Raw genomic sequence first — 13,940 nt, 5'->3', positions numbered from 1 at the left:
TAGCATAGGAAATTATATTCAATATCTTATAATAACCTTTAATAAAAAAGTTTGAAAGCGAATATATGTATATATATGTATGGCTAGGACATTATGCTGGACACCAGAAATTGACGCATTATAACTGACTATATACTTCAGTTCAAAAATGTTTTTTAAAGCTAAAATTAAAAAAAAGAATTAAAAAACTTTAAAAAGAAGAGCTTCATGGAAGAAGGGAAGGTATTTTAGAGTTTATTTTAAAGTCTTTGTTTTCAAGTCACAGGCAGGTGTTTGTACTCTGTTGCGGACTGCTTCTTTCTACCCTGATGTTAGCTTTGAGTTATTGACACAGTCAGTTGAATGGAAGCTTTGTGAAAACCTTGGAGTAAATACGTGTAAGAAGATTGGGTTGATGAGCCTGTGAAATCTCTGTCCAGTGGAATGGAAGCTCTACACGTTTACCCTTTTGAAAACTGGATAGTGGTGATTATGGCTGTCTTTTCTCTAGTTTTATTTCATATGGAAAATTATTTCTTCTCCCAATAACAGTTACCAGCGAGTTGATATTAATTAGTTAGCATAATCCACCTCTTGAGAAGACCACTCAAACAGAGCACGCTAGCTCAGGGTTCCTCAGTGTTGGCACAGTTGGCATTTGGGGCCAGGTGATTCCTTGTTGTACGTTGCTGGTTGGTGGCAGCCTCTTTGGCCTTTATCCTCTAGATGCCAATAGTACTTTCTCAGTATGACAAGTAAAAATGTGCCCAGACATTGCCAAATATGGCTGGGGGGTGCAGAATCACCCTGGGTGAGAACGGCTGCATCTGGCTCAATCATGAACTGAAGTGAGCCCGCGGCCAGGCTGGGGTGGGGCGGGGGCGTCTCCAGCATGTGTGCTCACTGGCAGCTAGTCTGTTTATGAGTGTAATTTATAGTTTGCGTGTGACTCCCCGAGTCCATAAAATGATTGTATCTTTTTACATTAGAAATCTCTCTTCTAATCAAGCCATAACGGTAATTCAGTTCCCTCCGATAATCTTGCATGATAGTCCCTAAATTTCATCTGAAGGGAAAAAGAAAGCTATTTTGAAGAGGGAACTCATTTGGGGCAAAAATTCTATGCCACGGAACTTGAGAACATATTGGAACGTTGAAATTCGCACTTAATTGTAATGGGCCAGTTACTACTAGTCTGGTAGATATTTTTAAAGTAGCTTTTCATTCTACTGCGTGTATGCCGTGGGAAGTGTGACTTCACTCACCCGCTAAATAAGAGTGGAGCCCAGGAAGCATAGTGGTCGAGAGCCCAAGGGTCAGCGAGACCTGTGCCCAGTTCTCTTCTAAATCCTTACCGGCTTTGGCATCTCTTAACGTGTTAAGCCTTTGTTTCTTCACTTGTAAAATGGGGAAAACAACAATATTGCTTTCTACACTGCCTCCCTAGTTCGGTGCGAGTGAGCAGAGCATTTTAGCGAAATTTTGTATTTGACCTATTTGGTAATTAAAGGCATTATTTCAGGAAGTGAAAGGAAATCTTCACATGTGTAGGTATATGCATTCTGGAGAGAAAAGGGAGTGTTAATGATACCCTGCAGATTATGTTGTCCTAGGTGGCGCACTGTATCAGAAAATAAGTAAACTCTATATAGTCAAGAAAAGGCTTAAGTTGCACCACAAAGTGATGTGTTTCCATGTGAATTGGGAACACTTAGAGTTGCACACATGTGGATAATATTAGGATGGGTATGTCATATTCAATAGAGTAACGAAGTGGTTTGCATACAGAATTGCTATCTTTTCACAGAAACAAATTCCCACCATGGCTGCCACAAAATCCTGCAGAGTCTGAGGAGTAATTAAGTTGAAACGCCATGAAAGTTCTTCTCATTAACATGATTGTACTATAAACATGTTAATTTAATTGAAAATTAAGTCAAGAATTTGAAAAGTTCAGAGTTATTTTGCAAGATTGAAAGGGTCAGTAAAATAATAATTCAAATTTCTTATTAACTTAAAAATAAATGCCATTATTTTTATCTATGCTGATATATTGAAATGTAATGTCATTTTGACTAAGGTTTAACGGGAATGAAGGCTACTCAAGTGAAAACAAGAATGACTTGCCTGACGCCAGATCAGCAAAAATAAATAGGGGAATTCACCTCCATGAATCACCAAGATGAGGACAGAAATAATTTCATGGTGCAGAAGCTCTAAGGAGCCCACCTACCTCTCTGTGCTCTGAGCTGTTAGGTCACTAAGCTTATTAAAAGTGTTTCCATCAACACACAGAGAAGTTTGCAAAACTCATTTAACTGTATGATAAAAGAAATATGAAAGGAATTTATTGGATTAATCAGTTGGAGCAGTAAAAGCTTGCATGGCCATTTAATCTTGTTAAAAAGTTGTATGAGGATTTTGGAAAATTCTCTTTCCTTGTGTAAGAGCACAAGTTAGGCTGATAGATTACCAGGCTGGAGGAATATTAGGAGATCTTTTAAAGGTGATAAAATTAAGATAAAGTTTCAGGGTTTTTTTTTTTTATTGCTTTCTAACAAAAATGTACCCAAACCTAGAGTAGACAAGTAAACTTGGAGTAAAACATCAACAGTTTATTGTTTCTCACTGTTCTGTAGGTTGACTGGTCCAGCCAAGTGGTTCTGCTCCACGTGGCGTTGGCAGGGCCCATTCACTGGTCTTCCTCCTTTGAGCTGGGCTAGAAAGCCCAGGAAGGCTACACTCTCATTCTTGGTGTGTTGACGCACCTCCGTGTGGCCTCTCGTGTATGCCTAGTCCTCTTAAAGGCTAAGCTGGTAAAATGTCAGTTCTGCCGCATTCTAGTGAGCAGAGCAACCACAAGTCCTGTTCAGATTTAAGGGGAGGGGAAATAGATGGACTCTGTTCTCTTGAAAGATTAAGCAGCCCGCATGTGTAGGGAGAGGAAAAAAAAAATCAATGTGTCCATCTCTGGAAACTGTATGCTACAAATAGTGGTAGTGCACCATAGATCTAGTAAAAAAGTCAAGCACCAACTTCGATTTTAAAATCAGTTTGTTCATCTAAGTAAAATAAATTAGAATAACTATATAGTAATGGCTGACATATGAGAGGTTACTTATACGCTTTTCAAAATTATCTAATTTAATTCTCAGAACAACTCTTTTAAATGGTACTTTATTAGCCCCCATCTTGAAGATGAAGAAATTGATGGACAATAAGGTTAAACAATTTATCTGAAGTTACATATTCAGGAAGTAGTAAAGTTAGGATTTAAAACCAAGTGGTTTGACTCCAGTGCCTATAGACCTAACCCTAGGATAAAATGCTCCAAATTTTATTTTCTCCAAATGAACACATTCAGCAATATTTATCCAGCACCTAATGATGTTCCATGTATTTTTCTGGTGCTGGGACTATAGCAGTAGACAAAACAAGGTTCCTGCATTCGTGGAGCTAATGTTTAAATGAGAGGAAATAACTGATATGTGAACACTTAATGTGTTAGGTGGTACAGAGTGCTACAAAGGAAATATGAAGCATGGTTGGGGATAGAGGGCAGGTTGTCAAGGTCTTAGCAACTATACAGGCACTTAGGTAGTTTTCCTCACTACTTAAATTGTAAGAGCAGTTTGGGCTATAAAGTACACAATATGGGAGAAGTACTAAATTATGGTTTTTATTATTTAAGACCCATTATACATTGCACTTATGTTCAATCAATTATGCATTCATTGATTCAATAAACATCATACATATAAAATGGAAATATAGAGATGAGAGAACAAGTCCTTGGGCCTAAAGATTTTACAGTCCATTATTTTACCCAACTACATGATAATGTAAATAATATTTGTTCCTATTTCAGTGTCCCTTAAACATTGTAGATCTACTAAAGAAAATTAAGCACAAACTTCTTTTTAAAATTAATGTGGCGAAGTAAAATGAATAGGAATACATGGATAGAAATGGCCAATATATGAGGGTTCGCTATGTGCTAAAAAGGGTCATATGTGTTTCTCATGTTTTATGTGTGTTGTTCTCACAGCAGTCTAAGAGACAGTCACTTACATCATCTCATTTAACAGAGAAGGAAATTGGGTAAAGAAGTTAAATTTCTTTTTCAAGGTCACACAGTTGGTAGTGGAGCCTGGATTTGAACCTGAGTTCTTCTGAACTTTATATATATACATATATAAATATACACAAAAACACATATGTATACACACACACACGCATATATATATATTTAACTTTACAATAGAGATTTAAAAAATTTTGGAACTAGCAAGTAGCTTTGAATGTATGTCGTATGTGTGTCTCCCCTCAATTATAAGAGTAACAAAAAAGGACAGTGCCTGGCACATTATAGTATGAACTTGTATTTTTTAATTGCTGTGATGATGATCAAAGCTCAAAGTACATTCTCCACATTAGAATCACCACAGTTTCTTGTTAAAAAAGCAGGTTCTCAAGCCTCATCTCAGACCTGTTGATCCAGACTTGAGTGGAGTCCAGTGAAGTTCAGTGGTGACTTTGGGTATCACTGAACTGGGCTCCACTGCTTCTCTTCCCATTGATGGAAACAATCCCCTACTATGTACATATAAAGTTCCATTTCTACTGCAAACCCGTAGCGACGACAGTCTGGAAGATACCTTCCCTAGGAATGTATTGTTGGTTAGACTGTAATAAGAATGTGGGGCATGGAGCTGATGTGTTAGTTGGAGCTGAGGCTGGCTTGTGGTTCGCTGGTTTCAGAGGATCTCCATAATTTCTGAGCTGAATTCACTCCCTTAATTTAATAATCTTTTTTGTGTGGTGGGGGGAGTGGATGCCTCACTGGGCTTCTAGGCTGCATAGCGGCTAGCTAGAGAAACTAGGTCCTGGGTTGTACTTGCCAACACTAAAATTGTTTGATCATTTTTACTGAGCAAAGGAGATGCTTTAAATTCCAAACCTTCCAGAAAATGAATTCCAGTGATTATTTACACATTTAAATCTTTCAGATTTTGACAGTGAAAGTGGAAGGCTGTCCCAAACATCCTAAGGGAATTATTTCACGTAGAGATGTGGAGAAGTTTCTTTCGAAGAAAAAGAGATTTCCAAAGAACTACATGTCACAGTACTTTAAACTCCTAGAGAAATTCCAGATTGCCTTGCCAAACGGTGAAGAAAATTTGCTGGTCCCAAGCAGGTAAGCCGAAACTTGAACATTTAATTACCCTATGGAAATTCAACTTTATATTGTATTGTTTTAATTGTCAAAGTAACTTTAGTCTATGATAAATGTAGTGATTTGTTTTTCTTCTTGTGTAAATTTTGTGCTGAAGTATCCTTTCAATGAAAACACTGCATTTGACATTTTAAAGATATGGTATTTGCCATAAATGACGCATTTCATGTATATAATTACTGTTTGATTTACCACAGCTTAATTTCTTTAAGAAAGGTTAATAGTGGAGGTGTGTGTCTGTGTGTGTGTGTGTATGTGTTTCCTTACATGGTACTGAAAGAGTTATGTTATTAGGCAGATTCTGGGGAGATGGTGAGTTTTTGAAAGTCTTATAATAATTTATGGCTGTGAATTTTCAGAGGAGAGGGGCAACACAGTGGAGGTATGGGTTCTCGCCCTGTATTGTAGAAGTTCTTTTTATTGCTTTATAAGCACCAAGGAAATGTTGTAAAGTAATATGACATTCAGTAGTGCCAGTTGCGTTGATGGATGGCCAGTAGCTAATTCTAAAAATAGATACACACTTTTTTCTAAGACGTGCACTTTTTTCAAGTTTTATATAATCCCTTTACTTGTCTATGCATAACTAACGGTAGTAATTTATTTTAGTGTAAATGAATGGCTGAAAATTCTTCATAGATCTTCTACATCTGAGCATGCATTTGAATTGATTAAATAACCACTGAATTTTGAAGTAGGAAGACCATGTAGCAAAAAAAATTATAAAAAAAAATTCAGTCCCTTAGACTCTTTATCTTCAATTCACTGACTTCAGGTAGTAAAGCTCTTTGGTCAACATGGTTGAGTGTTTTATGTAGCCGTAAAATGCCGGTGTCCTTTTCTGTTTAGTCTGTCTGACCAAAGGCCTGTGATAGAGCTCCCGCACTGTGAGAACTCTGAAATTATCATTCGGCTCTACGAAATGCCTTATTTTCCAATGGGCTTTTGGTCGAGATTAATCAATCGATTACTTGAAATTTCACCTTACATGCTTTCAGGAAGAGGTAAGTATTTATTTAATGAAGACTTAATATTTAGAGAAGTTAGGAGGAAGGCATATTAAAATGTTAAAATTGCTATGTCATTTTCCTAGAATTGACTTATTTGTAAGACAGTTGAGAATCAGAAAATAAGCTCCTAAGACCTCATTTGCTCAAATAAGTTCATGCGATTTGTTAAGAAGGAAGTTTCTCAGATACTCCTCAAAGCTCACGTGTACTTATTTTAGACATATTTACAATGAGTATGAGTATCTTGCTTTTCAAGCTAAAGTGACTAGAAATAGCTGGGGTTTTCTGTGTATATATACGTATTTTTTAATTGAAGTATAATCAGTTTACAATGTTGTGTCAGTTTCTGGCGTACAGCACAATGCTTCAGTCATACATGAACACACATATATTCGTTTTCATATTCTTTCTCACCATTAGTTACTACAAGATGTCGAATATAGTTCTCTGTGCTATACAGCATGAACTTGTTAGAAATAGCAGTTTTAAAAGGTGACATTTCTGAGTCATTGGTTTACACACACCAACCCTGCCCCACCCCCACCCCCCACGATCAGAGAAAAACTAGAAAGGACCACGACTGCAGAGTCAAGGAGTTTACTTAACAGTGTAACAGGTCCTGACCATTCAGAGCATTCAGTGTGGCACTGTAATAGCTCTCTTCTGCTGCACAACCGCTGAGGGGTTTACAGAAAGGAATAAAAATGGGTGTTTGTAATGCTAGCTCTTCCTCCTGGAAGAAAGAGAGATCTTAATGGTCCAAAGGGAAAATATAATTTTGTTTTGTGGTTAAAAAAATCAGCTATATGGAGGTGGTATTGTATTCTGAAATAAACCTTATCTAGCTTGCAATTAATCAACATATAAGTAGTTAACATCACATCAAAGTGTTGGTTTTAGCATGACCACCGACCTCTTTTTAAAAGTTATGGGAACTTATTTACGATTCTCTTTCTTTACCTATTAAACGTATTAAGCTACCTAACAGCATGAACCTGAAATCTGTCTTAGGTTATCTCCTGGGCATTTTGTTTACTTCACTGCAAAATTGAGAATAAAACAGTTAATAGACTTAAATAAATCCAGTGGATTTAATATACGTGGATGAAGACCCATTAATGGTTACAATACCTTTTTTTTAAGAAGGTGTTTATTTAATTTTTAATTTTTGGTGGGGGAGGGTAATTAGGTTTATTTATTTATTTTTAGTGGAGGGACTGGGGATTGAACCCAGGACCTTGTGCATGCTAGGCATGCACTCTACCACTGAGCTATACCCTCCCCACCAAAACTTTCTTTCAAAAGAAATATATCTCTATTACCATCACTTGTGGTGTACACAGTGATTTTTCCGCCTTATTTATGGAGAAGTTACTAATTCAGGGATATTTTGGGGTTCCTTTAAACTTCTTTCAGAGCAAGCACTTCGCCCAAACAGAATGTACTGGCGACAAGGCATCTACCTGATCTGGTCTCCTGAAGCTTACTGCCTGGTAGGATCTGAAGTCTTAGACAATCACGGGGAGAGTTTCTTAAAAATTACAGTTCCTTCTTGTAGAAAAGGTAAGGAAATGAGTTCAAAACTTTGAATTGTACCAGTGAAGAAATCTAAACTTTTTTTTTTTTTTGAGACTTCCCCTTTCCAGTTCTGTGAAGGGTAAGGGTCTGCTAGGGTGTTGATGACTTCTTCTTGGATTATGTAGGCTGTATTCTTTTGGGCCAAGTTGTGGACCACATTGATTCTCTCATGGAAGAGTGGTTTCCTGGGTTATTGGAGATTGATATTTGTGGCGAAGGAGAAACTCTGTTGAAGAAATGGGCCTTGTATAGTTTTAATGATGGGGAAGAGCATCAAAAAATCTTGCTTGACGACTTGATGAAGAAAGCCGAAGAAGGTATGTGTTGCCACAACTTAACAGATGTTTTTAAGTGATCCTTTCAACATTCACAAAGTGAGTTTTGTAGTAAACTAAAAAAAAAATTCTTATCCATAGGGATGAGTTAAAGGATGCTACATCCAGTTGCAGTGAGAGTTCACAAAAATAGATTATATTTATTACCAGTAAGATCTTGTATTGATAAGTTCAGAAAAATGTCAGTTTGACAGTTTAAATATTGGCTGCTGTGTAACATAATCCCTTCTGTGAAATGAGAATACTTACCAAACCTACATCATAGAATTGTTATCAGCATTAAAATAGATGATACATGGAAGTAACTTAGCAACGTGTCAGCCATGCTAAGTGCAGTATAAATGTGATAAAATAAAGGATGGATAATCTCCTATTCATGTATCAATAGTCTAAGGCAGTTCTAAATTCTGCTTTCTAATGAGTGAACCTAGGAATGAGCTTTTAAAATTCCAAGTACGTAGATATGAATTCAACTTTTAAACCTTCCTAAAATTTCCTAGAGAAAAAATAAGATTGGTAAGAAAACCTAAAGAGTGATTAGAAATCATAGAACATATGTGATTATTTCTGTAAATCCAAAGGACAAACTTAGGTACAACCTTAAATTTTGTCTTTTAAAAAAATATTTTATGTACTTTTCAGGAGACCTTCTAATAAATCCAGATCAACCAAGGCTCACCATTCCAATATCTCAGATTGCCCCTGACTTGATTTTGGCTGACCTGCCTAGAAGCATTATGTTGAACAATGATGAACTGGAATTTGAACAAGCTCCAGAGTTTCTCTTAGGTAACTGGTTTTGTTTGGTTTGAGAATCAAAAGTAGGGTACAGTTTTTATTTATAATCTAGAAAATATTCAAATATAATTATATTGTCATAGTTTTTAGTGTCTTCCTGTATTTTTTGCAATGTTTTTCCTTTGGAAAAAATCTGTTTTAAGGTCGGATGATGTTACGTATCTGGAATTTGCTTTGCACACATTGTTGTAGGCTGGGTTTGAGATGGTATGGGACTACCATGGAAGGACACGTATTTATGAAATCTGTCCTTGCATTTGATTTAATTGCCAGAACTAGGGTTTGAGTCCAGAGGCAGAGCCCGCAGTCTGTGGATTTTCCACTGCAGTCAGGACTGCCGTACCCCTAACCCTGTGTTGTTCAAGGGCCCACTGAATACTTTAAAATACACATGTATGAGGTTTTGTGTGTCTCTCTGAAGAGTTAGAAGATGATTTTCTCCTTGAAGATTTTCTCTTTGAAGGACTGTTTTTTTCCAGAGAGCCACAATAGAAAGGTACTTCACTGGTGTTATTTGTCAGTTTTTTTTTTTTAACATTTTCTTGTCAAAAAGGCACAATAACAGTCCTTAACTTTATTTTTGCTCCAAATTACCTGAAGGATACGACAGCCCACAATTCATTTTAGTACAGCAGTCGTTATGGAATAGGGAAGGGCTTTAAAAAATTGTACCTCTCTACTACTCCCACCTGAAATGTTTGTAGAGCATTTCTTTTCTCTGCCCTTAACATTTTCCTTTGTCATCAGTAGCTGTTCAGATTGAGGGGAACCAGAACAGGTGCATCTCTTATTTTCAGTCTCTGTCTCTTCTGTCCTTTCTCTCCCTTCCCTCCGCTTGGTTTCTTTCTCTTTCTCCTCTCTTGTTTATCCAATCCTATTTTGATTCCAATACTTACCTGTTACTGTAGCCTTCATTTTCCCCTGAAACTCTCTCAATACCAACAAGATTATCTAAGTATTTTAAAAGTTGAATATTGAATATTGGAGGGAAGGGATGGGGGGATACCAAGACTGATAATATACAGAAAATACTTTTCACATGTTTACAATCTAGCAAAATTACGACATAGATGCAAATAAATAAGTTATTATTCTTATTTTTAATGAACATCATTTCCAAGCATACAATAATCTATGCTTATACATACTTATTATGGAGATTTAAAAGTACGCAATTGGTACAAATACAAAAATGTTTAAAAATAGAAAATATCGAAGCTTCCCCTCGGTGCATAATTTCACCCCTTAGGAATAACAGGTTTTAACGTTGTTATATTCCTTGTTGATTTTTCTGGGTTCATTCACTTTTATTAGTTAAGTGCCTATATTACAGGATGCTCTCTGAGCACATAAATACTGTACAAATAAGGATATACTCTGTGTCAGTGAGGAGTGATAGTCTGTAGCATTGATCCAGGGCTGTTTGTCAGGCTTTGGCTTCTCAGTATGTATTGTGCTGTGTAGACTTGACAAACAGCCCAGAGGTTGAGATGGTGGAGTAACAGAACTCTTTGAAGTCCTGGAGAACAAAGGTACGGAGGCCTGAAGATACAAAGCATGTTCATTCAAGAAATTTTGGCTATTCCAGTTTGTCTCCATCAGTTGTCCTCAACCCTGGTTGTTTACTGTTATCATCAACAGAGTTAAAAGACAAATAATTCCTAATGACTAGTACCTCCTGGGATTAATTAGGGCAGCACCATCTTTGAGAGTAGATTCAGACATTAGTATTTTTAAACAGCTCCTCAGATACACTGTGCAGCTAAAATTGGGAGGAGAACTACTGGCCTAGAGCCTAGAGAATGGGAAACAGAGAAGGAGGAGAAGCGCAAAGGGAATTCGGGGCCACAGTATGAACATGAACTTGATCTTGGATTTCGTTTGGCAGACAATGTAGAATAATTAGTTTTTGAGGGCCACATGAAGTATAATTATAGGGCAGTTAATTTTGGAGGAGAGAGAGAATGAGTTGGAGGTAATGAACTCATGAGGCCCCCACTGTCCAGGAAGAAGACAGGGAGGCACCACGGGGCTCAGTGGCGGTGGGAATGGAAGGGGTGGCGTGGGCGTGGGAGAGGCAGCAAAGTGAAGCCGTTTAGCTGTGGGGCTGGGCAAAGGCAAGTTATCTTATGGGCGTAAAGTAATTCGTTTGATTTGAAAGAACTTTAAAATTTTTTTTTTTATTTTGGAGGGGTAATTAGGTTTATTTATTACTGTTATTTTTAACTTAACAGAAGTACTGGGGATTGAACCCATGACCTCATGCATGGTAGGCATGTGCTCTACCACTGAGCTATACCCTCCCACCTAGTTTTAATTTTTTTTTTTTTGGTTCTTTTTTTTTGGTGGGGAGGTGAGGTAATTAGGTTTATTTATTTATTTACTAATGGAGGTACTGGCGACTGAACCCAGGACCTTGTGCGTGCTAAGCACACACTCTACCACTGAGCAATACCCTCCTCCCTGTTTTGTTTCTATCAGATATATGGAAGGTGGGATGAAAACCAGTTTGGAGAAATACGATGAATGTGACTTTTGATTGCTTGCAGTTGAGATTTGGAGGAGCATGTCAGTGGAAATCTCCCGCACAGAGTAGTCAATATAGGGTAGAGTTTGGGAGGTAGCTTGTGGCTCTAAATGAAAATGTGAAAATTCCCCACATATAAAGATTGATGAAGTCGGGGAGTGAATGAGGTAGTTGAGTGAGGAGTGTGTAAATGGAAGACAGGGAGGCTGGGTACCAAACCGTTAGGTGCATCTTAGTTCATGGAGTAGAAGAAAGAGGGAGGCATTAAAGGAGCCTTGATTCAGTGACACTGGGGGGTCAGATTTCTCATCAAAACAGGTATAATTACACCAGGTACAATTTGTTTAGTTTTTCTGATTGCACAGATTAACCTAAGTGCCTTGTGTACATTCTTTTCAAAAGGCGATGGCAGTTTTGGATCCGTTTATAGAGCAACCTATGAAGGAGAAGAAGTGGCTGTGAAGATCTTTAATAAACATACATCACTCAGACTGCTAAGACAAGTAAGGAATCCGATAACATTATAACGTTGAATCGTGCATCGTCAATCTCCCGGACCTCTTGTTTTGCATGCGTTTGTGAGAACACAAAATGATGATCATATTTCCCCCCAAAGCCAACTTGAGTTTAGTTATGAAGTCCCACTTTTGTCCTTTCTCTGTGGAGTTAAAAAGGCTTGTTTTGTTTCTCCTGTTGAAAATCAAAGACAGTATTTGGAGAATTCTTGTTCCAGGCTTCACAGTTAGAGACTACAAGTAGAGAAGAAAAGAGGGTGTCTTTTTCGCGTTTTTGTGATTCAGAAGAACCAAAATCCTTGCAACATTAACCCGTTTAGAAACTTCTCTTGGCCTCAGTTAAGTCACGTGTTCTTTGCTCAGCAACCATGGATGTTCAGGGCAGTGCTGATTGGCTTACACCTGTGTTATGAACCATCCAATCTGGTGATGAGGAGGGTATTATTTAGAATATTCCAGCCTCTCCCTGAGGCTGAGGCTGGGGTCAGTTCTCCTTAAAGTTCCTGGGCTGCCTGGATGAGGGTTGGATACCTCAGCAGAATCGAGGTCCCCTTAGGAAGAAAGAAAGTTGAATGGAAAGTGAATGAATAACCAGGAGTGGTCACGAATGCCCTCTCATTTTGAACTATAGGTGGGGATTTATGTCTTTTTTTCTGAATCTTCCTTGACAGTAGGGATGAGGGAGAGAGACAGGGTGAGAGGAGAGGTAAAATTCAATGTGAATTCTACAATCTTACAACCAGAATGCAACTCTGTTTTTGAATCTATTCATTCTTATTTTTTTCTCAATTTATTAAAAAAAATTTGTGCCTGAATCTGACTCTAAATAACTTAATGTCAACAACAACAAAAAATACAGTTGCAATTACATTAATTACTCTGAATAATGAAAATAATTCCATGTCTGTGCAAAATATCCTGCAGTAATTTTGATTATTACTACCAAAAGTTACACTGGAGCTCTAAGAATAAGCTAGTAAACATTTTGTATGTCGAACTAAGCCTGTGAACCAAATCTGGGCACGATCTCTTTCTGTCTGTAGGCAGTTTGTTGTCTAAATTGATTTTTCAGTCTTGGTCATTCGTCTTCAACGTAAGTTTCAAATTTTATGTAATGTGCTCAGGGAACCCGGTTGGAAATCAGAACACTCAGAATGTATGTGGGACTGATGAGTGTCTAGGCAGCTAGGTGAACCAAGGAAATGGTAGAAGAAACAGAAACAGTAGAGTGTGTGTAATATGCTTCTTTAAAAAACTAAAAAAGGAAAGGAAAGCACTTCAGTGTTTGGTGCTGCATTTGGAGGGTCATTCCACCCATGGTCAGGAATCGGGGCTGATCTGTTTCACCCTCCAGCTCCTTTGTCTTTGCAATCAGTAAACTGCTTTTCTAGGATAGGAAATTAGGCTTAGGCTTCTGTCTGTGCCTATGAAAGAAAACAGAGCTAACGTGACTTTTTCTCAACACTTTTAGCCAACTGAGCTAATCAGACAGAGACCAAAGAAAGATTTTTATCTATGAAGGAAATACGGTTGCAATCTGAAGCTCCTGTTCCGGGAAAATCCCCTCTCAGGGCACTGACCCTTTCTTGTTCAGCTTGTGGAATTCTCCACACTTCAGTTCCCTGATAAAGGCAGCTGGCACCCATACTCCCCATCTTTGAAGCTGGTTTTTAAGAAGCAGGGCTTCTGCAGAAATCACAGTTTAAGACAGGAATTAATTTGCTGTCAGGTAAGTGATAAATTTCCATGATATACCGTTTCAGAGTAGAGTTCAATACACCAAATAATGTGTATAGGGAAGTCAAAAGCAGCAGTATCCTCGGAGAGATGGTAAAGTCTCGCAAAATGTGGCCCAGGAATCAGGATGGAGACCTTTCTGTTCCAGCTCACTTCTTGGATTCGAGAGAGATTGTTACACCTAGGGGTTGCTTTCTTTAGTAAGAGGGGGTCCAAATCAGGGCG

The 13,940-nt window shown here is 37.8% G+C and overlaps 1 protein-coding gene and 1 non-coding gene across 2 annotated transcripts in view; one reads left to right on the top strand and one right to left on the bottom strand.

The window, feature by feature from the left end:
* Window positions 1-13,940, top strand: part of LRRK2 (leucine rich repeat kinase 2) — a 134,015-nt gene that overhangs the window by 84,116 nt on the left and 35,959 nt on the right. The window contains exons 34-39 of the mRNA XM_072972988.1: window positions 4,989-5,176; window positions 6,065-6,219; window positions 7,642-7,788; window positions 7,929-8,120; window positions 8,781-8,927; window positions 11,866-11,966. Of these exons, the coding sequence (XP_072829089.1) occupies window positions 4,989-5,176; window positions 6,065-6,219; window positions 7,642-7,788; window positions 7,929-8,120; window positions 8,781-8,927; window positions 11,866-11,966 (930 nt within the window). The remainder of the gene's footprint in view (window positions 1-4,988; window positions 5,177-6,064; window positions 6,220-7,641; window positions 7,789-7,928; window positions 8,121-8,780; window positions 8,928-11,865; window positions 11,967-13,940) is intronic.
* Window positions 11,168-11,240, bottom strand: TRNAG-ACC (transfer RNA glycine (anticodon ACC)). Its single transcript has one exon. It is a non-coding gene; the product is annotated as a tRNA-Gly (tRNA).

This window comes from Vicugna pacos, chromosome 12 (assembly GCF_048564905.1).
Source record: "Vicugna pacos chromosome 12, VicPac4, whole genome shotgun sequence".
NCBI lineage: Eukaryota > Metazoa > Chordata > Mammalia > Artiodactyla > Camelidae > Vicugna > Vicugna pacos.
Note: the sequence above shows the minus strand (reverse complement) of the source record. Positions and strands in the feature narration are given on the sequence as shown.